Source organism: Nematostella vectensis, chromosome 9 (genome assembly GCF_932526225.1).
Source record: "Nematostella vectensis chromosome 9, jaNemVect1.1, whole genome shotgun sequence".
Taxonomy (NCBI): Eukaryota; Metazoa; Cnidaria; class Anthozoa; order Actiniaria; family Edwardsiidae; genus Nematostella; species Nematostella vectensis.
This window is the reverse complement of record NC_064042.1, coordinates 10588244-10610946: the sequence shown is the minus strand read 5'-3', so window position 1 is coordinate 10610946 and position 22703 is coordinate 10588244. Positions and strand designations below refer to the sequence as shown.

The 22703-nt window shown below is 40.8% G+C and overlaps 3 protein-coding genes and 1 long non-coding RNA gene across 6 annotated transcripts in view; 1 reads left to right on the top strand and 3 right to left on the bottom strand.

Moving 5' to 3' along the window:
• The window catches only part of LOC116605640, a 48996-nt gene that overhangs the window by 21316 nt on the left and 4977 nt on the right, over positions 1-22703 (top strand). Inside the window, exons 3-6 of one of the 2 annotated variants that reach the window (XM_048732007.1) lie at positions 10444-11687; positions 15872-16960; positions 17109-17156; positions 17887-18239. In XM_048732007.1, coding sequence (XP_048587964.1) covers positions 15872-16960; positions 17109-17156; positions 17887-18239 — 1490 coding nt within the window. In that variant the 5' untranslated portion in view covers positions 10444-11687. Of the gene's footprint in view, positions 1-6570; positions 6653-10443; positions 11688-15871; positions 16961-17108; positions 17157-17886; positions 18240-22703 lie in introns of those variants that run through there. The other variant, XM_048732008.1, reaches the window with a different exon arrangement.
• Positions 1-22703, bottom strand: part of LOC5499745 (proline-, glutamic acid- and leucine-rich protein 1-like) — a 33003-nt gene that overhangs the window by 9423 nt on the left and 877 nt on the right. The window contains exons 5-10 of the mRNA XM_048732004.1: positions 22300-22413; positions 21827-21959; positions 21339-21374; positions 20902-20947; positions 20716-20772; positions 19514-19566 (exon numbers count right to left, since the gene is read on the bottom strand). Of these exons, the coding sequence (XP_048587961.1) occupies positions 19514-19566; positions 20716-20772; positions 20902-20947; positions 21339-21374; positions 21827-21959; positions 22300-22413 (439 nt within the window). The remainder of the gene's footprint in view (positions 1-19513; positions 19567-20715; positions 20773-20901; positions 20948-21338; positions 21375-21826; positions 21960-22299; positions 22414-22703) is intronic.
• Positions 7226-10445, bottom strand: LOC125572131. 2 transcript variants are annotated; one of them, XM_048732011.1, is made up of 2 exons: positions 10231-10445; positions 7226-9600 (listed from the first exon to the last, which is right to left on the bottom strand). In XM_048732011.1, exons 1-2 carry the CDS (start codon positions 10271-10273, stop codon positions 8156-8158), a joined length of 1488 nt encoding a protein of 495 aa, XP_048587968.1. In that variant the 5' UTR covers positions 10274-10445; the 3' UTR covers positions 7226-8155. The 2 variants fall into 2 exon arrangements, with proteins under 2 accessions (XP_048587968.1, XP_048587969.1); XM_048732012.1 differs by lacking the exon at positions 10231-10445 and adding an exon at positions 9787-9902.
• On the bottom strand, positions 12533-15865 carry LOC116605644. The gene is made up of 2 exons (XR_004291595.2): positions 13476-15865; positions 12533-13301 (listed from the first exon to the last, which is right to left on the bottom strand). It is a non-coding gene; the product is annotated as an uncharacterized LOC116605644 (long non-coding RNA).

Here is a 22703-nt window from a genome sequence, read left to right as displayed (position 1 = left end):
TTTAACGGAAAACGCGAAAAATATTTCAAAATATTAAAAACAGTGTGTTTATTGGAAGTTTCTTTGAGGATGTGATTGATAATTTAGAGCGGATGGCCTGTTTAATATCTCGGATTTTAATAGATTCTTTTGTCTATTAACGGTTGAGGTTTCCGTCGGACCTCCGGAAGTAAACTGGTGACAATGCGGCTTTAAGGCAATAAAGCCAAAGATAAGCCTAAGCCTATTTTGATGGGCTTTCTTTTTCTGAATCACAAAGAAGGCAAGTGCCTTGCTTCGCCTCATACTGGCAATGGCCCTGACATCACGACTAAGGCACAACTAAGGCTGTGACCCCAATATTTGTTGTATACGTTCCTGTATCGTGCCCCCCCCCCCCACCCATATTTCGAGGCCAGCTACATCTCTGGTGATGCTTTGGGGGATGAATAGGGCATATGACACATCTGACAGGGGATCAAAGATTGAGGATTGATCAAGTGAAAACTAAGATAGCAGATTAAAATATCTGACATAAACTTCTGAAGAAAAAGCAGTAAGCATCATTTGAATTGGGACTATACTAAATAAACTGAATCGGGAATAATTTCATCCAATAATGTACATAAAATGTAACATAACAACGAAGCATAAAAATTCCAGCACTAAAAATCTTAGGGACCTTTTTAAACCTACACACAACGAATTCACTAACAAAAAGAACACAGAAAATATCCTAACGTGCCTTATAAAAATCGTTTTATACATCTTTCAATCTCAAAGCGGCCACTGGTGAGGGCTTTCTTTTGCAATCTGTCAAGAGCGAAACACGTGTGCATACAACTCAGAGAATCCACTTTATTCTTTGATAGACATTTGTTTGAACGTCGTATAAATACTTATCTGAAAATAAGGTCGAAAGGGGGAGATGGGTCGACGGTTATGATCGAGTATAACCTTTACCTTTAAATACAATAATTGCCACTAGCGAGCTAATCCGGCAATGAGGGGCAGCGTACCAACTACCCATGCACATACTACGGTTGATAATAAATAAATAATAAATAAAACAAAAGAAACAATAAATGAATGAATAAATAAATAAATAAACGTAACAATTCGATAAGATGATGAGATAACAATACGACATGTACATGGGTAGTATGGCAACTAAATCATTGCCGGGCCAGCTCGCCAGTGACGGCTATCTTAAATTCATCGACAGAGCTGAGGTCTAGCATTTGTTGGGGCAGAGAGTTCCAAACGGGGATAGTTCTTGAAAAGAAGGAGTATTTGAATTGGTTTATACTGGGAGGCGGGAGTGTAAGTTGGCATGTGTTCCTGACGCTTGACCTGGTTGCGTAGGAACCAGGTTTGCGAATTACATCACTCGGGAAATCGATTTTTACTAGCCCGTGGTGGATCTTATAAAACATGACAGAGTCGAATACTGTTCGCCTAAGTTCTAGCTGGTGCCATCCTAGGTGTGTCAGCATATTCGTGACGCTGCTATGCCTTCCGTAGTCGTTGCACACAAATCTGGCAGCGCGGCGTTGTACAGATTCAACTTTTTGAATGTCCTTCTTAGTGTGGGGGCTCCATGCTTCCGTCCCGTACTCCACCAGTGGCCGTACCAGCGCCTTGTAGGCTTGCTCTTTAACCGCAACTGGGCAGGAAGATAAATTTCTTTGTAGGATACCCAATACTGCGTTAGCCTTCTTCTTGACTTCCTCCGTGTGCTTTGACCAATTGAGAGATGTAGAAATGTGGACTCCAAGGTATTTTTGAACGCTAACCCCCTCCAGTGTGGTTCCACACAAATGGTATGGGAACTGGGACTTGTCGCGTTTTAAAGTGATAGTCATGACGTAACATTTTTTGGGCGCAAACTTCATCTGCCACTGTTCTGCCCATCGTTCAAGGTGGTGAAGATCTTGCTGTAGGGCGTGGTGGTCATCAAGGCTCTTAATTGGGCGGTATAGGACGCTGTCGTCGGCAAACAGTTTCACGTGTGATTTGATGCCAGATGGCAGGTCGTTTATGAAGAGCAGGAATAATATCGGTCCTAAGACCGTGCCCTGAGGCACGCCTGATAGCACAGGGGACCAGGTAGAAGAGGCCCCGTTCACGACCACTCGCTGTCTTCTGTTGGTAAGAAAGTGCCTTAACCACAGTAAGAGTCTTCCTCTGATTCCATAGAACTCGGCCTTGATCAGTAGGCGTTCGTGAGGGACTGAATCGAACGCCTTGGCGAAATCAAGAAATACCACGTCAACTTGCCCATGGTCGTTCAGGACCGACGACCAATCATGAATAACAGATATTAGTTGGGTGGAGCAAGAGAGGCCTTTCAGGAAACCATGCTGTAGCTGAGTAATGATGTTGTTTGCGGACAGGTGACACATTATGTGTTTTGAGACAATGTGTTCCATCAGTTTGGAGACCAAGGATGTTAAAGATACTGGGCGATAGTTCTGTGGGTCAGATCTTAGACCCTTCTTATAAATGGCTGATATGTTCGCGTCCTTCCACACAGTAGGGAGTGCGCCATCCTTCATCGACTGCTCGAACAGTAATGTAAGGATAGGTGCGAGTTCTGTTGCAGCCTCCTTCAGGACTCTGGCTGGGACGGCATCTGGGCCACACGCCTTGTCTACACGGATGTTATCGAGTTGTACTCTAACGCCGTTAACAGAGAAGGAGATGTCTTTGATGTCTTGGTGAGGGGACGCGCCGAGAGTGGGAACATTAAGATTATCTTCCTGGGTGAATACACTGTCATACTGTGCCCTTAGCGCCTCAGCTTTACATTTGTCATTCGCGCAAACCCGTCCCTCCCAGAATAGAGTGGGTATCCCTAGTGACTCTGAGCGTAAGAGTTTCAGATATGACCACGCCCTCTTCACTCCGTTCGGCCTAGGTTCATCAGATTCAAGGTCAATCCCCTTCATAATCTCGCTCACGTAGTTATTGTGTGATTCCTTGATGCTGTTGCTTACAATGTTCCTTAGGCGTTTATAGTTCACATGGTCTTTTTCCTTCCCAGTCCATTTGGACTTTTTGAAGGCGCGGTCGCGTTTGCGCATCAATTTTTTGATGGGCGCGCCTATCCAGGGGAGGTGTCGCTTTGTTTTCGAAGTCTTGGATGGAATAAACCTCTCCATAGCATCACTAATGCAAGTTGAGATAGCATTCCAATTTTCCTCCACGGATCTTTCCATGTGCGATGCAGCATAGTCCCTATGGAAGGATGCGATGTGTTCTTTTAACGCAGCCATGTCCGCTTTATGGTAAAGATAAATCTTACGTGGGGGCTTGGGGATGTATTTTGGAGCAAGGTCAACTTCAAATAAAACCGCGCTGTGATCACTTAGACCCGACGTAACATGACATGCATTAACAAGGCCAGGTTTAGACGAGAATGCAAGGTCCAAGAAGCTATCATATCGAGTTGGAGACTTAACATGCTGTGATAATCCATATTTTTCCGCCAACGCAATAAGGGCGAGGTCCCAGCTGTGAACAGGTGGAGTGAGTACAGCCTCGCCGCTTGACCATTCAATACCCGAGCAGTTAAAGTCACCCCCTATGATTGCATTAGGGCACTGCTGGTATTTGGTGAACAGTTTGCATAAGTAGTCGTCTAACAGACCGAGTCCCTCCTGGTCGGTTGGGGGGTGATAGAAACTAGTTAGAAAAAGTTTCTTCCGCTTTGCGAGATGGATAGATGCTGTTATCATTTCGGCCCCATCGACGTCGAGACCCCGTTCTTCCACTGCAGTCAGATCGTTGCGAACAGCTATAAAAACACCTCCACCGGAAGCCGTCCTATCTCTCCGATATACTTCATAATTTTCAGGAAAGATTGAATAAGTGGGAATAATAGCGTTTATCTTTGATTCGCAGCCGAGAATAACGTCCGGGTCATGCAGTGCGACAAGAGATTGAAACTGCGACTTTTTGGCCGGGCTTTTTAGCCCGTTACAGTTAAGAGAGAGGATCTTTAACTTTCTCCGTGTTATCTTGACTCGGTTCCCTTGGGGATCATGGAATCTTGAAGGGCTAGACGTAAACAAAGGTGATCCCGGGTCGCTGCTTATTGTTGAATCAGATGAGAGACTTTTAAAGCGGTTTTCGTGACAAAGATCCATTTCGTTTAACAGGAACGTCGTCGAGAAGTTTGGGAAAAGGCATTTATTGCACAGCCACGCAAGCTGGGAGTCACTACCCAATCTGTCATAAGATTGAGCCGTCATGGCAATACACTTCGTATGATACCACATGTCGCACTCGTCACACTGAATCGCTCTTTGGTTCGATCTAGTTGGCTTTTGACAGATGCCACAAGGATCTTTAACGGGGCCCGGGTTCATCGTTGAACAGTCATTTGCCATAATTATAAGGATCAATGAAATGCGAGGCGACGTAGAATCGTTCAAAACAGGGCCAAGCATTCGGCCGTGACGCTGCCTTGACAGTGAATTAATGAATGCAAATGCAGAGCTTCTTGGCTGATTGACTTTGAATGAACTGGCTTTAAACTCCAAGTTACCTTGAACTCCGGGTATCGCGAATAACGCCTCAGACGAACAAACCTCGCTGACTGAGCTGTCCAGTACATTAAGTACGATGGCAAGAATAGTTATGGGTAGTTGGAGAGCCATTGCCATAGTGAAAAGATGGCAAAATCACATTTGAATCGGAATAGAATTGAACACGTCCGATAGGCTTGATTACCGCTTGATTACCACTCACCTAGATACTAGATATCGACGCTTTTATTAATTTGGCCACATCACTGAAGTGAATGCCCTCATAGCAAAACTCACCGCGAAGTCATGAAAGAGCTTGCTATAATATACCTTGTTGAGTTTGGCGGTAATTTCTTGGAACATGAGGGACGAGCAAAATTTCTAGGCAAATCCATTAGCAAGCAGAGCTTTTCTTTCTCTTTGTTTTTAACAATTTAATTGCCGATTCGCGTTTCCGGGATTTCGCGTTGTCCGTTTAAACGATCAAAACAACGAGAATAGCAAGAATCGCGAATACAAGCACAACCGGGAAACGCTAGGGAAAAGCCTCTGTTAGCAGGGTAACTAAGGAAAGTGGAGAAATCATTACCAATTAAATGCAATTAGCCATTTATTGCAGTAAAAAATACTATTAAAAATCCCTACTAAAAGCACTGTTCATTTCTTTTTTAATTGCTATTTATAAAGTCCTTGTGCTCACGCCATAAGGGAACTCTTGCGAGTTGAAGCCTGGATGGTAGGGGAGCTCCCCTTCAATGTGGGCATCATTTACTTTTCACAATAAAAAACAATTTAATGATGATTTTTTCATAACGTCTTTTGAAAACTTATCACAAAATGTTTTAATAATAAAAGGCTTTTAAAACTATGACGTCTCTTTTTAGGGTGAGGGGAGTTACCCCTTAACTTGATGTCTCCTGGTCCCTCAACAATCCTGGCAACGCCCTTTCGATGACATCATCATTTTGATCCTTAATATAACTTCTCCAATGCCCTTGGATAAGTAGTATCAAGTGTTTGTAGCCAAGACCAAATCCTATTTGCCCAATACGTCGGGTGCTTTGTAAAAGGTGTTCATCCATAACTCCGCATCGCTATTGGACTCCATGTCGAAGTCATCATACTTTTTTTTTCTATAACCTGAATGATCACCGATGCCACAAAATGGTCAATCACTTCCATTAGGTTGTAGGTATCGACCACATCCATGTCGGCCACAGGATCGTCTTCCTCGTTACCTCCCTCATCGTCACTACTCTATACGACAATGACTTTCGGGTCTTCATCTTCACTACTCTATACGACAATGACTTTCGGGTCTTCATCTTCACTACTCTATACAACAATGACTTTCGGGTCTTAATCTTCAGTACTCTAAACAACAATGACTTTCGGGTCTCCATCTTCTTCGGAATCACGTCCTCCTTCCCAACGTCCAGCTCCATGTCCTCTTCCTTCTCCTCTCCTCCTCCATCACGACGTCCTCCTCCTCCTCGTAACGTTTGATGCGCCGTTCATCATGCGCCGTTTGCTCCTTCCCGCCTGTTTCTTGGATGGGATATTGTGGGCATGTGTCTCCTTCATCATGCTCCGTTGGCTCTTTCCCGCCTGTTTCTTGGATGGGATATTGTGGGCATGTGTCTCGCTCGTCATCTTCCGTTGGCTCTTTCCCGCCTGTTTCCTGGATGGGATATTGTGCGCATGTGTCTTCTTCATCATGCTCCGTTGGCTCTTTCCTGCGCATTGTTACTGAAGAAATGTTCTTACTTTTTTCATGTGGGCGTCTTAATAATCCCACTGTAGTTTTTCTTTGTTTTTGTCTTCTTTGCTTGAGTCGAGACCCTTTTAGCTCCCTCGCGGGAGCCAAACTGATTGCTTTTGGAGATTCACGGTTTATATGCACCATGGTACTCTTCCCCAGGCCCACCTCCTATAAACCCGACCAATCACAATCTCATAGTCATACGATACCTAAGATGTGCGCCATCGTTATACATGGTCAGCGGAACATTGGTACTGTGTGTGCCCGTCACCGTGTTGTTCGCATAATTCGTACATGAAAGCTTTTTGTGAAGCGGAAGCTACTTCTTTAGGGAAAGAAAGACGGGGAACCGGTGGAGACCCGAATTAAAGTTCAAGAGGTAAGTTCCCTTTTTATCCGTACCATTTATCAAGCTCCTCAAATATCATAACAATACTAGTTATGTAGAGCAAACAACATAATTTATCGCTGAGGGAATTCTAAATCTATATTTATGAGACGAGCCGTCATTTTTATTAAAAATGTAGCATTTTCCCGTTGGAAGGCTCCTCTAAACTCTATAATTTTGTGATAAAATAATCTATATTACATTCTTATCTGAGGACTATTAAGTAAGCTTAAATAAAATTAAAGGCTTTAATCGTGACATGTTCTGTTTGTCGTGAAATTATAAAAACATAGCCGCGATAAAAGCATTGATTTATGTCAGACAGATATATTATTTACAAAAAGTCACAGAAATGTAAGCTCACAATTTTAAGCAGTGATTTTCCAGTGCTTTAGTAGTTTGCGACAAAGAAATAATTTTTGCTTGACTTTACTTATTTTGGGGTCTTCAGAAATGTCATCTGATGTGGGTTCAGTGCATTTTCGAAGGAAGAACGTTTTTTCCCAGCGCATTACTTCTTCTTTGAGCTGGGAATGAGCTGAGAGCACTGTTGTTTTGATTTTAGCCAGTGTGGTTTCGTATTTCCTTTGGATATCCTTATCAAAGGGATGCTCTCTCAATTGTGTCCTAGCCTTGTCCAGAGTTCTCACAGCATGAGAATCACTGTAGTTTTTCTTTGTTTTAGTCTTCTTTGCTTGTGTCGGGACCCTTCCAGCTCCCTCGCGGGAGCCAAACTGATTGCTTTTGGAGATTCACGGTTTATATGCACCATGGTACTCTCTCCCAGGCCCACCTCCTATAAACCCGACCAATCACAATCTCAAGATCGGAAGATCGGCATACTCTAATGACCAATCAAATCCCGTAGAGAAAGCACCTCTCTCTGTAGAGGGAATAAGTAAATTGATCGCCTTTCCTGTCAGCGATTGACCTTTGCGTCATACGATACCTAAGATGTGCGCCATCGTTATACATGGTCAGCGGAACATTGGTACTGTGTGTGCCCGTCACCGTGTTGTTCGCATAATTCGTACATGAAAGCTTTTTTGTGAAGCGGAAGCTACTTCTTTAGGGAAAGAAAGACGGGGAACCGGTGTAGACCCGAATTAAAGTTCAAGAGGTAAGTTCCCTTTTTATCCGTACCATTTATCAAGCTCCTCAAATATAACAATACTAGTTATGTAGAGCAAATAACATAATTTATCGCTGAGGGAATTCTAAATCTATATTTATTAGACGAGCCGTCATTTTTATTAAAAATGTAGCATTTTCCCGATGGAAGGCTCATCTAAACTCTATAATTTTGTAATAAAATAATCTATATTACATTCTTATCTGAGGACTATTAAGTAAGCTCAAATAAAATTACATGCTTTAATCGTGACATGTTCTGTTTGTCGTGAAATTATAAAAACATAGCCGCGATAAAAGCATTGATTTATGTCAGACAGATATATTATTTACAAAAAGTCACAAAAATGTAAGCTCACAATTTTAAGCAGTGATTTTCCAGTGCTTTAGTAGTTTGCGACAAAGATATAATTTTTGCTTGACTTTACTTATTTTGGGGTCTTCAGAAATGTCATCTGATGTGGGTTCAGTGCATTTTCGAAGGAAGAACGTTTTTTCCCAGCGCATTACTTCTTCTTTGAGCTGGGAATGAGCTGAGAGCACTGTTGTTTTGATTTTAGCCAGTGTGGTTTCGTATTTCCTTTGGATATCCTTATCAAAGGGATGCTCTCTCAATTGTGTCCTAGCCTTGTCCAGAGTTCTCACAGCATGAGAATCACTTGGGATGCATTTGAGAACATTATTAGCCAAAGTTGATTTTGAAGTAAAAGATGATTGAGCTTGACTAACAGACTGGTTGTGAGGGACAGGCTGTTCAGGTGGGGACTGATGAATTGCCTCATGTGAGCCGGTGTTTATGTGGCACTGTGTCTGCAGGTCATCTAATTTCTCTTCAATTACTTCTTCTTCATCCTGGGGCTGAAGGTCTACAATGTCTTCATCATATCCCTTCATGTCTGCCTCCTCTTCAGTTTCATCATCATTCACTTCCTCTTGCATGCTTATTATGTGAGCTTCAGTTTCTTCACACTCCTCTGCTCTGTCTTCCTCCTCTTCCTCTTTATCATCATCATTAAAAAACCCAGTGAGCTTGCTCACTTTTAAATCACCATCATCATCATATATCTTGACTTTGTAGTGTGGAATTGGAATATCATTGGTCAAGCACTTGTCCCAGCACTCTTGTAGATAACTTCTTTCTGATTTTATTGTCTGTGATCTAAAGTGATGAAGTGGTGGACCAGCTGTCCTTGAACCTAACTCTTGGGGGCCATCAAAAAACTCCACACCACTAGCAACTTGCCTCCACCATACACCCTCTCCACACAAAAGAAAATCTGAGATGCGCTCCAGGTGAGCCTGACAATCATTAGGGTGTCGAAGAATATATCTGTTTGGAATGATTGAGTTGGATAGTGCAGATGATGACTTGGCAATACTGTTGATTTTGGATACTTGTTCACTCAAGGTGTTTCTGTGTTGGTCAGCTAGCTTTAGTTCAGCCTGCATACGAACTAGGCCGGGTGTGATTATTTCACCAGGACGTCTGCTCGAGGTATTTTCTGCTATTGCAGAGAAGGTGTTAAAGTGGCGCTCCTGCTGTTCAGTATTTACAGATCGACCACTGACCAGTCTCGACTGGATTGGGGAATGGACAACAAGAGAGTGGAAGTAGCGCCCATACAGCTTTCGATCGGTCAAGGACTTTGTTTCCTTGATAACCTCTTTCAAAGTCATGGCATGAAGGAAGCTCTGGTTGTGGAGACGCAAAATATCTCTTGGACATCTTTTGCTTGGGTGGCTATACAATAGTCTTGACACTTCTGTTAGAGTATCAAAGACTGTTTGTGGTTTCTCAGACATGACACCTGTCAAATAAAACAAAACCATTTTGAGTAAATTTACTTTATCCGCTACTTTTTCTGTTATTGTCAACTCTCTAATAATTAATGTTTAATAAAAAATTTGCAGGTTTGCTGTCATAATTTAGCTAACATGCAATTATTTTAACTTGATCTTGATTGTGTTTCCTTTAAGTACAATGTGTAACTTACCTCTCATTTGCTTTCCAAGAACAGCGCATAGATGCCTCATGTCTGTGCCTCTTAGCTTGTCTTTAGTGCCAGTGACAGTAGCTTTTACCCTTTCAAATTCTTGTTTTTCTTGTTTTTCTAGGTGCAGCGGCAGTTCTTCAACTATGTTTGAGATGTGTTCCTTGACATCATGTAGTGGTTCAGTTGGAAGAACTTCGTAGAATCCTGAAACAAAGGTAAAGTGTAAGATAAATAATTTCAATCTTATTCAATATTTGCTATAATGATGTGAACATTGGTGTCCACTTTATGTGTTAATGTAAAAGTCAATTTGCATAGCATTGTAAATATTGTGATCTGATTTGCTTGCTACTCAATACAAATTCCCCCATTCCACATCAAACCCCCCTTTTTATCATTTTTCTAGCTCCATCCTATGTGAAATGTTAAAGTTATTTTCCATACCTATGTTGATTTCTTCTAGCTCTTTCTCTTGGTGAGGAAACATTAAGGCCGGTACACGTTGAATTCCCCCAAGCTCTTGACTTAGATTGTCCTGAAGGCTCTTCCTGCAGCCGAAGTCTGCTATGCCCCTGGCCCTGCATTCCACCTCCAGCTCCTTTATCTTTAAATTATGGAAGGGCTTAACTCCAGCATTTCTTTAATTTTTTCCTGCAGGGCCTGCAAGCACTTTCGCCTTGCGATCTGCAAGTGAGAGCTCTGGACGCCGGAAACAATATGTTAAATTAGAATACTTTCTTGTGTCACCACTGCAAGCACTGCAGCCAGCATTACCACCTTTCTGCTCTCCACTCTCAAACTGCTGTTCGGGGCCATCACCATGGAAGAAGCGCATAATGTCATTTACCTCTCTACCTGTTGAAGTGGAACATTTGTGTCCCATGTCCATCAAGCATTCTACTCTTGTTTCTATGTAACACAGCTTCTCTGCTTCAGAAGAGCCACATCTCCCAATGATGTAAACATGAGGCTTCTCCACTAGACTGATAACATCAACATCACCATGGCCATATTCTTTCATTTCATCGCTTGTATAAAAAAATGCTGGATCGTACAGAAACTGAACGAGCAAAAGAATATGGCCATGGTTCATTGCTGTTGAGTTATCACTCCAAACCATGATGTTTTTTTTGGAGCTATTAAATCTGTAAAGTTTGGGAAATGCCTATTTAGTTTTTGGGAAAGAGTATTTCTAAGTACTTTGTAAATTGGGCAAGAAAGGACAAGAAAGTGTTCTTCCCTATCACTTTTACCCTGAACAGCCCCCCCCTTCCTCTCCCTGGAGACGACTCAACTTTGCTCCAATATATAAGCCCATAGACAAGTCGATTTTTAGCCTGCGTGTATCCGGTTTCATTCCCTGCTAGCAGAGGCCTCGTTTCTTTGTATTTCGCTGGCCTGGAAAAATAAAAAGGAAAGAGGCCTCTGCTAGCAGTGAACCGGTTTCAAAATTCTTTTTGAAACCGGATGCACGCAGGCTAGTCGGTTTGCCGCTTTCGAGTGTTTTGCCAGGCTTCGTGTCAGAAGTGACATCATTAACGAATAAGCCCCTCAGCCAATAGAAAGGGGACAAGGCTAACACTCGTTTGTGACACTGTGACAGTCGCATCGACAGTTCGGGGCAGTGTATGCAAAGATTAACCAAATTTTATCCATCTAAATGTTTCTCAGTCCGAGAAGGTTCAAAGCTTTTTGTTGTTAAAGACCCTGATTTTATAGTAATAGTTAATGTGATAGTCATTGTTTAGTCCTGGACGGCAAGAGCCTGGTAATGAATCTGCCTTATGTCTTTCCCGCCGTTATTCAAATCAACTACACAAGCTTGTGTAGTTGCAGTGAACAAAACGAATTTTTAGCGACATTGTCCCTCATAATAACCACCGGATTTCGCTATTCACGAGGTAAGATATATATTTTTACATCTTGCTTGTCAAAGTTTGTAAAACTCTCGTATTTTAACGCAAACAATCCTAACATTTTGTTCCCGCCAATTTTTATATGGAAGGCCTAGTGTGAACCCGATCGAGCCGCACAGAGCGAAATTTCCCTGTTAAACTCTAAATGGTCTACTACATTTGCAAAACATAGCCTTATTACTGTAGGAACACAGCGTTATAATGATGCTTAAATAGACTGTAGTTTTGGCAAATTTTATACTCCTGAAACCGGAGCCCCATTATCGAACGGTAAAGCGGTTTGTAATTATAACTACGCACAAAAAAGAAACATACAGTTTTAGGTGATTTCGATTTCAGGACTCAATCGTAATCTGAGAGAAAATAGGCCTTTCAATTAGAAATGGTATTTTCTAGGGGTTCGCAGAAAGAGGCGCTACGACCCAACGTTTTCAAGATTATTATGTGGCACGCGCGTAATTGATTTTAATTTCGTTATGAAATTTAATCATTTTTTACCGCGCTGCTTTGCATTCAGTTTAAGCGCGATTTGTAAAATCCTAAAGGGTTAAGCTTCACAGATTGCAGCCGTGTGTTTTTTTAGGCATAGATAACAAGCCGATTGCAAAATAATGATGACAAGCTGATTGCACCTGTGCGAGGTGGACTAGGAAAATCCTAGGATAACCTAGGAATATCCTAGGATTTTATTCCTAGGAAATCCTAAGAAAAACCTAGGAATGAGGTGTGAAATTTCACGGTAAATTCGGACAAAACAAACAAGAGTTTCCTAAGATTTTCCTAGGATTGCAATATAGAATTTCAGAGGAAATGATAAAGACTAAACCACATAAAATGAAAACATTCCTTTTTATTCAAAGTTTAGGTGCATCACATTTTCTTGCAGGTTAATTGTAAATACAAACATACATTAGAACTCACATAAACAAGACTATTGTCTATTTGTGCAAAATCTTGGACTTAGAAAACCAGTCCCATTGTATTCCAGCACAACTAATATATGTGGGTCTGGTTTGGATGAGTTTCATGTTTAAAATAATCTAACATCATTCAAGCAACCCCAGTGCCTCAGTATAAAACAAAATGGAAGCAAAATGGCATAGGAAAAAAGGATTCTAGCTACATTATAATAGGCATCTTTGTATAGTCATAGTTTATAACTTTGTATATTCAGATAAGAAGCTAGAAGCCTAAAGCCTATATGCACCATTTAAATTCGAACCCTAGTGGGTTAGCATGAAAAGATAACTAGGTTCTTCATTTGCAGGGTTTTACTGTGATCAGAATATTAAAAATAAAACTTATCCGGACCAGAACCAACTACAGTAATATTGGATATTCAAAACAAATACCTGGACAAATTTTAGGTGCAAGACTGATTACTAGGTTTTCACTAAGCTAAGTCAGCCAATTTTGTGCTTCAAGCAACAGTTTATAAAGCATAGAAACTTTATATGTAAGCAGTGAATTTTTGTATCAGTTTGAAAAGTTTTTATGCGATTCTTTCTGTTCACGCATTGATACGTTCCTTGTACCTCCAATTTCTTTCTTTTCTGGCTTTTCAACTCCGGCACATTTTGCTATCTCTATCATAATGTCCTGCAAAGATATTAAGAAACACATAAGAAGGTAGAAGTGTTAAGAAGAAAAGAATCACAAAACACATCTAGTTTGAAAAGTCCGCTCACATACGATGATTCTATGCTAAAGTTGGTCGCAGAAATCACATTTATTATTTATCCTATTACATTATAAAGCCCATTGCACACTAACCTTTCACTGCAACCCATGTTCTGCTCATCAAGTCCTTAAAATAGGTGAATTTCGCGTAGAAAAGACGGGAGTAAACGGCTATCCGTTTGGAGGTTATGATAATGGCGTTCGTTCGACCGTTATGGTTTTGCGCCTTGGGCCCAAGCCCCTCTCGGCCACTAAAGCAAAGGATGCCCGGTACATTTTCATTTTACGGTCTTCTATCTGCAAAGCGGTACTTCTTTTCTTATAATCTCAAGAAGCATTTCTATTAGAAACAATATATATTATTTCTAAATCAGATCTAAGATTTTAAAACAGTTATCACCCTTCGTATCTTTCCTTTCAATGTAGTACTAATTCTGAAAAAAAGTACACCTCATAAAACTCGTATTCGAGTCTAATGCCTGTCTTTGATTACGTTTCTTATTGTTATAGTATAGCTTACAAAAGTATGCTGAGGTTTGTTCTTGTGATAAAAATGTTCGTTTAGGATTTCCTAAGAATTTCCTACGAGTTCCTAAGTATTTTAGAATGCTTCAAATCTTCTTCTTAAGAATTCCTAAGATTTCCTAATCCCAATTATACTGATTTTCTGGTCTACTGCTTATAATAGGAAATCCTAGGAATTTTTAAGAAGTTTAATAATATTTTGTTAACACCTTTAGATCAAACTTAGGAAATCTTAGGAAATTCCTAGGAATCCATCTCGCACGGGAAAATAATGATGACAAGCCAAATGCAAATTTATTTGACTGTGGTGATGTCTGACTCTGACGTGTCGGATTTTCATACTGGTAGTGGAACAGATGGAAGACAGGTAGCCCAGGCTCACGCAAGAGTAGGTTTATTACAGAGTTTGTATGAGCGTACAGAGTTTGTATGAGCGAACAAATCTCGTTGAAATAAATATGCTGATTTGAAAATAAAACAGTGGCTTGACGTTGCTGCTACTATAACCCGCCATTATTTGCCATTTTAAGCTGTTTTAGCCGCTGCGAAATTTTCCCGTCGCCTTCTGTATATAAAATAGACAAGGTTGCAAACTCCGACAACCGCCGTTGTCGATTTGTCAGTCGACAGGTCGAAAAATTTGTCAGTGTTGATTTGTCAGTGCTCTGTGCAGTGGTTATCAGCCGTGAAACGGGTTTGTCGATTTGTCAGTCAAAAGGTCGACAAAATTTGTCAGTGGCGATTTGTCAGTGCTCTTTGCGGTGGTTATCAGCCGTGAAACGGGTTTGTCGATTTGTCAGTCGACAGGTCGACATAATTTGTCAGTGACGATTTGTCAGTGCTCTGTGCGGTGGTTATATGCCTTTAAACGCGTTTGTCGATTTGTCAGTAGACAGGTCGACATAATTTGTCAGTGGCGATTTGTCAGTGCTCTGTGCGGTGGTTATGTGGCTTTAAACGCGTTTGTCGATTTGTCAGTAGACAGGTTCCGACTTCCGATAATTTGCCATATTGTGGAAAAGTACGTAGAGCGCATGCTCTAAGGGGGGATCTGGATATTTTTTGTGGGGGAGAGGGTGCTTTTACAAATTTTGTGCAAAGGTTTGATTATATCAATTATATTCTTATGTACGTAATATATTTATCTTATTCGGTTCAAGTATGCCGCCAGGCCCCACACACGATTCAATTCGACTCGGCGACTCAATATTGAATCGATGAACTGATTCGCGGCAAACGTTGTACTTTCCAATGTAGCTATTTCCAAAACAATAGGTTCGACTGAATTAGGTACATGTTCGGTTCGACGTATGCCTTAAGCCTAACAATGCGATAATTTTGCAATCGGCTTGTCATCTATGCCTAAAAAGCAAACGGTTGCAATCTGTGAAGCTTACCCCTTCAGAATTTGAAAGAATTTTACAAATCTCGCTTAAACTGAGTGCATAGCAGCGCGGTAAAAAATTGTTGAATTTCATAAAGAAATTCAAATTAATTACGCGAGCGCCACCACTTCCAACTTCTAAACAAAACACATTGACAATTTGTCATTCGACACCTACATGCGTTTTAGTATTTTTTAGTGGTAATTTTTGTTCTGATGTATTTTTTAGGGAAGCAATTTTTAGCGTGCAGGTATTTTTAGGGGTATTTTTCGAATTTTCCTCGTGCATCCCTATAACATTTATCCTGAAGAAACAGAACCGCCCCCCCAGGGGGAGGGGGGGGGGGGGCAGTTGTATGTAAATAGCGGATGTCATTTTGTAATACCTATAGTAATATGTAATAAAGTGTTTTATTACAAATTGGCTTTTTTTTATCTCAAATTGCAATGGGTTTATTAGATATTGCGACAGGCATTACAAAGTGCGACGGTTATTACAAATTGCGACAGTTGAAACCTTCCTTCGAAGGGTGGTATTTGATAAGTCCCCGAGAAACATAACAGAATTTTCGTCTTTTAGATGGACGACCACGCAAATGCTGTCTTGAAGGAGTTACACTCCCTCCAGTTGCCTTGGGACGAGGTTCTGCCTCAATCACATGTAGATTGGCTAGATGTGTTCAGCAATGCCCACAGTGTTGTAAAAGAGATAATGTTTCCAGCTATATTGACTGGAATTTCCGGAGTAATGGCTCCAAGAACGACCATCAAACTATCAAAAAATGAGTACGAGCCAGTTAATCTCTTCACTGTTATTTTGGCCCCGACAGGCGCGGGAAAGACGGCAGCAATGAAAGCAGCCATTGATGAGCCACTAAGTGCTTTAGATGAGAGCTGCGAGGCACCTATTCTTATTGAGGACTTTTCAAAGTCCGGCCTTTTTAACCACCTTAAAAACACAGACGGGATGGGAGTCCTCTGTAAGGATGAAATTCACATCCTTATAAAGAAATTGCTTAGCGGGAAAAAGAAGGAGCTTGATAAAGACATATTTATTAAGTTATTTGACAATGGTTCTTGGACTGTAAATAAAGGCAACTCGGCAAAAAGGCTTCGCCTACCCCGTGTCGCTTTGGCAATGATCGGCTTCAGTCAGCCATGCAGCTTTTTTGAGCTCTACGCCAAAATGGCAGCCGTGGGCAACGGGTTTGTTGACCGTATTCTGTGTTGTTGTCCTCTTCCCAAATGTCTAAGCTGTACCGATCGTATTAGAGCGGCGGCTTCCCTGCAACGGAAGTTTGGGACGATGCAAAGTCTCGAGAACGTTTACCAATATATTTATAGCCGCCACAACACCAATCAGGAAAAAGTATTCACGCTAAGCCAGGAGGCGTTCCAGTATTTTGTTCAAGAAGAACAAAAGTTCGTAGATGCGCTGAATGCGATCTTTGCCTGTGAGACGGTACAAGAGACGCCCACTAATATATCTAAGGCTTCAAAACTCGTGCTAAGGATTGCAGCATCTTTGCATGTGTTTGTCGACAGACTGTCGCAAGCCCTTGAAGAAATCCCGGCAAGAGACACACCAACTGTGATAGAGCTCCCGGAAATGAAGCGGGCATTTGCCCTTGGCAAATGGTTTATGGACAGCCGGTACATTCTTGAAAAGGTGAGTTAATAGCATAATACAGGAAAGTACAGTGAAAAGTTTTTCATGCAAATGAAGATAAAACAATCGACGTGATTCATTTGCATTGAGTTCGGCTCATGGATAGTACGACGTTTGAACATAGCCTTAAAGCTACATTTTTTTTTAGTTGATCAAAGGCAAGACAAAGAATAATGTCTTATCTGTACAAAATAAGGTGAGTTAATGATAAGTTGTATGAGTTTTTCAAATGCGCCTAGGTATGGCTTATAAAACCTCCTTTCTGCGGTTTGGAAATGCAACCAGTCGATTGAACTGAATACTATGGAGATAAAGTTTAGGGATTGACGATTTTCGTTTATATGCAACTCGAAAGCATTTTATAAGTGGGATATTCTTCAGTTTGCCACAAGAAGTCATTGTATAACTACAAGCGCAACAGAAAATAAAAGGGAAATTTTAAATAAATGTTTTAGGCACAGGCCGAAAATGCGCCTTCCCTCCATCCTGATTGTTTGTATTTTCTGAAGCACGGTAAATAAATAAATATTCACTATTTTTTATAGATACGTGGAAACTACTTTTATTTAACTTTTATTTTCCACTAGCGAGGATATGAACATATTAATTTTCCAAAAGCTCTAGCTTTTCCAGCGTGTCCTATAGTAATTTTTTTAAAGAGCATAACACGTTTGCTTGAAGATACGATTCGTTTTTTCTCTCTCGAAGCAAAACAATTACATTATAGATAAGACCATCGGATGCCGAGTGGACTCTACGGCTACATTTCACGACCGAGTCGTTTAGCATGACATGGTTGTACATTTTCTTTAGGCTCGGTTCCAGCGGCGGTGTGGCGGTTGAGGTGCGCCAAACTACGGCTGGTCTAAAGTCTAAAGTTGCTTTTAATGATTGGCAAAAGGTGTTATAGTTACATTTTTTTCCAGATGATCCAAGGCAAGTCAACAAATGGTGTCCCTTTACAAAAAAGTGTCCTTTCAGTGGATGGACCATTTGTTACATTTCGCTTGGCATGTCGAGCTTCCCATGCCCACAAGCCGGAAGTCCGCGAAGCAATGAAAAAGCTGGAAGAGCAGGGCCTTGGGTCACTTGACGAAGACAAGAAAGTATTTTATAAAGCTCTCCCTTCAGCCCTAGAAAATCTTAAGGGTCAACTCAAACTCTATGGAGTTGATTTGGCGGATTATAACTCAACGTTTTGCGTTAAAAATTCGTCCCTTTCGGCGGCCCAATGGAAGACCGTAATGGCCAATTCTCCAGACAGAGCGGGATGTCAAAGGTACTTCTTAGATTAGAATGCTTCAACAGCAACACTCGAGTTAAAGTGTTTTGGGAGGGTTTAAGGTGGCCACCCCTTCTGAATATGTTTGAAATCGCACATGAAGCCACATTACTATTTAGGGAAATGGTAAAAAAAAAAAAAAAAACTTCCGTAATAGTTCCGACACGCCCAATTTTAATTGAGTGGTGGGTGCGAAATTTTAGGTAAATAAAGGAATGGACCAACCATTTAGTTGTGGCGAGATTAACCGAAAACTTCAATCTATAAAAACGGAGGTGCTTGTCATGGTAACCGATGAACAATTTTTTTTCATTTAAATTCCAACGGTATATGAACGAGTGGACTGTACCATTGAAAATCTAATTTTTTGCCTTTTTGACGACCAACGGTAAGCACCCTGGCAACCCCAGATCAGGCTCTGCCGAGAAATTAAGCTCTGAAAATGGTGGAGGTACATGCAAGACCTCCCTGATAACATTGGGCACGACAGAAGTAGGGATGATTTAACCTCTTTCCTCAAAGGTTTTAAATACTTTGGCCCAGATCAAGACAGCAACAGGCTTACTTAGAGTACTTAGGGATGCTGAGAGAAATGTAGAAGAATAATGGGGGAGCGCAGCCTAGTCCCAGGCGTTCTTGGCGGGTTTCCTGTGCTCGGAGATGAACCGTGAAGTAGCCTGGGGGCTGGGACGAGCTCCGATGGTTTTCTTTTGACGTCACAACTCTTACCATCCACAAGAAACCCAACCACAGGGAACCCGATAAGGACCCCTGGAACTAGGCTGGGGGGCGCGGTCTCCCACAGCAATATAAAGACGTTTTAGAAAGGTACCTATGCACTTAAACACAACCGCACCAGCGGAAAACGATTTGGGATTAGTTTTCGATGTGAATTTATTGCAAATAATATCCTTGAGTTCTAGTTTTGAAAAGTTAAAATTGTATCTGCTAATTTACCGCATTGATAAAATTATTTATCACAGTCAGGTACCACTTTGCTTGCTAAGGGGCGAATAACAGGATGAACTTAAGCCTGGGCTGAATTAAAAAGTTATCCAATTACTGCACAAGTTGTCAGCCCGGTTTTAGTTCTTTTTAGCCCGGCCTGAAATCTGCGAGCACAAGCATCTTGAAGATCAATTTACACTGCTTCATAGAAAGTCTGGGCTGAAATTCCAGATTGTTAAGAAAATTCTGCTCGCTTTCGTGCCTGTGGTTTCATCCTGAACGGTTTAACATCTACAGTAATAGGCATTTTATATCATCTTTACCTGGAAAATATTTGCTGGCATCTTTACTCCATCCATCAGCAAGGAAGAAAGCCCTTGGGAAAATAAATTGCATAAAATGGTTGAATGACCAAAAAAATACAATCAACTATGCGAGATACATGTAAGTAACGTAAGTATAACAGAAAACATTTATATGCAGCCTTGTTGTCTGGCATAAGCTAGCCTGCAATCACAGACTTACCATCCTAATGTTGTTATTCGCACCCCGGTGCTAGTTCACAGGAGAACGGATCTCAGATTTTTTTTATCATAGAATAAAGGTGAAATAAACACTTGTTTAAACACTTGTTGCGTTATGTTTCATTTGTCTTCATGTGAGGGGGTTTCTCGACTGTTCTCCCTAAAGACACATGAAACTAAACGCAACGAGTGTTTTTTTACCTTTATTCTATGATAAAAAAAATCTGAGATCCGTTCTTCTGTAAACTAGCGTGTTCACAGTGGTGTGCGAATAACAACATTAGGATGGTAAGGCTGTGATCGCAGGCTAGCTTATGCCAGACAACAAGGTTGCATATAAAGGGTAAGTTTATGCTGCAAGGCAGGCGTTTGATGGTGTTTTTATCGCGAAAGACCAGCCTCAAGCTATCGTAGTTGCCATCTTGGATTTGGAGCATTAAGAAACGAAGGGGAGGGGGCCCGCCCCGCAATAAAAACACCATCGAATGCCTACATGCAGGCTAGGCATAAGTAAACATATCATAAAACAGGGAAAGATATAGAAGACTGGTTCTCAGTAGGAAGCAAGCACAAATGCAAGAATCTGTAAAACACAGTCTGTAAAATGTCAGGCAGTCTTGTTTTATTTCAGTTCCTGTTGTGCTTGTATTCCAGTATTTCAGTAAGAATCTGAAAGTTAATTGTGTTATGCTTGTGCGGACCTAGGGACAACCAATGACTTGCACTTAATGAGTGGCAAATTCAAGCCAAAAATTAACAAAGAAATGACTGCCCCTTCACGCCAGAGAACAATAACAACAACAACAAAAATATTTTAATTAAAACAAGCCCTTTCTGTCAAAGAAACTTTCTAAATTACTCGTTAGCGCTAAATAAGTTTTTTTGTTTTGTTATTTTGCCGCTAGAAGCCTTAGCGCGCCATTTGATCTGTTAATGCAAGTCGCCTCTTATATGTATTCACTGCATGATTGTTATAGCCAAAAAAAACCTTTCACTGATACCTTGCAGTGCTTTGTTACAGACTGATTTGTTGCACAGAGGATTCATCTTTCTTTGGCCTGTAAACATGGGAGAAAAAGTCAAATTGATAATTGAAATAATAATGTATAGGCGATTTTTGGCAGAAAGTTGCATAAACTTCTGATACTCTCTCAATAAGCAACAAAAAATAGATAAATATATCTCACGGGTAGCAAGTTCCTCTACATCTTCTTGAAGCTTTCTCTTCTTTGCCTGAATCAAAACAAAGAAAAGTAATTTAGGGAGGGGTTAGATACAAATATAGTTTAAAGTTGCCAATTTATAAAATAACACAAAGAGGAGCCAATCCTTGTTACCCAGGGCATCGAGGTCAGCGAAACGAGGTGCGAGAACGAGGAAGCAGAGGGGGGGGGGGGGGGGGGGGAGAAAAGAAAGGACAGAGAAGACGCCTTTTTGCTCCTTTTTCTTCTCTTCCACAACCCCCTACCCCCTCCCCCTGTGCTGTCCTTGTTCCACCTCGTTCTCATGCCAGTGACCTTGACGTCCTGGGTTTTCGAGGATGAGAGGAGGCTTGTGAGACTAAGATGTCGAAGAAAAGAAAGTATCAGACAAAGTGAATTAGATAAAAAAATTAGATGTTCACCTTTTTGGATCTTCCTTGGTCAACAGGGGCGATGAGCTGTGAGACATAAGGTTTTAGTTATCTGAATAAAATAAATTGGTGAAATACAGTAGTCATGTGATCCATGGTATTATAGTCTATCTGGGGACACTGGGATTTGGCAGATTGGATTGCTGCATGTTTCTTTTACTATCCTTGGTTTTTACTATTTTCTTGTTTTTCTTCTTCTCACAATTTCTCATATATGGTTTTGCGGTTCCCACATTTTAACTGAAAATACCACGGGCTAGTACTATTGTAGGAAAAGTAGCTAAATTCTAAGCACTTGATTACATTTTTTTTAGCAGAAAAGGGGGCGAAAAACAGGGTGCTTATAAGAACAACTCAAACAAATAATTCAGCATGAGTATATCTCATGGCCATCCTTACATTTCGGGGGTTCGGATGGGTTGCCTATGTACTAAGGGTAATATAGACAATATCCATAATGAAAGCAAAGTGATACAAACCTTTGTTTGAGATACTTGGGGAGTTATATCAGAGAGAATGCTTGCCACCAGTTTAGAGAACATTTGTTGTGATAATGAGCAATTCAAGTGACTCCAGTTAATTGTGCATTCATACACTGCACATCGTAGCTTGCTGTTGGTAGACATACAAAAACAATGTCTCACATCTCCTTTTATCTCATTACAATCGAAAACAGATAGGCTTGAATGCTATTGTTGGTAATAATTGAGGATCAATGACAACAAAGTACAGTATCAAAATGCTATTCTTTTGGAAACGAAGGCTGCCACATACAATGTATCTCTCGCGATAGAGGAGTTCAAATCAGCAGAAGTCCCAATGCATGCAGGAGATTATAAAACATGGAACATTTTTAACATTTCAGCTTACATGTATAATGTAAAACATGTACAACAAATAATGTACATGTATAGTCTGTTTTGCTCATCATATTGGTGTTTCATTGACATACCTGTATGGTCTTGCTTGTTCATGATTGTTATTGGTAGCATTTCCCGTCCAGCCAAGTGCTCTGGTCAAAAGATTTCCTATTTGACTTGTGAAGGGTAGAAGAAGACTGCCACACCTAGATGAAAACAGTTTCTTAGTGTGTCACACATAGTTGAAAGTTGAAAAGAAATGAGTTCCATACATATCAGCCCTCTGCTTATATTAATTATGTCATCATTTAAATATCCTTACTTAAAACAGCAGTATTACACCATCCTTACACTTCACTACAGAGTAAAATATTGAGCTCCAAGCCTAAAAAAAATATCAAAGTTTCTAAAGACAAGAAATTACTGAATTGAAATGTCTTAATTCCCCCTCACGCACTTATCCAGGAAATCCACAACTTCCTAGTGCACAAGCTGT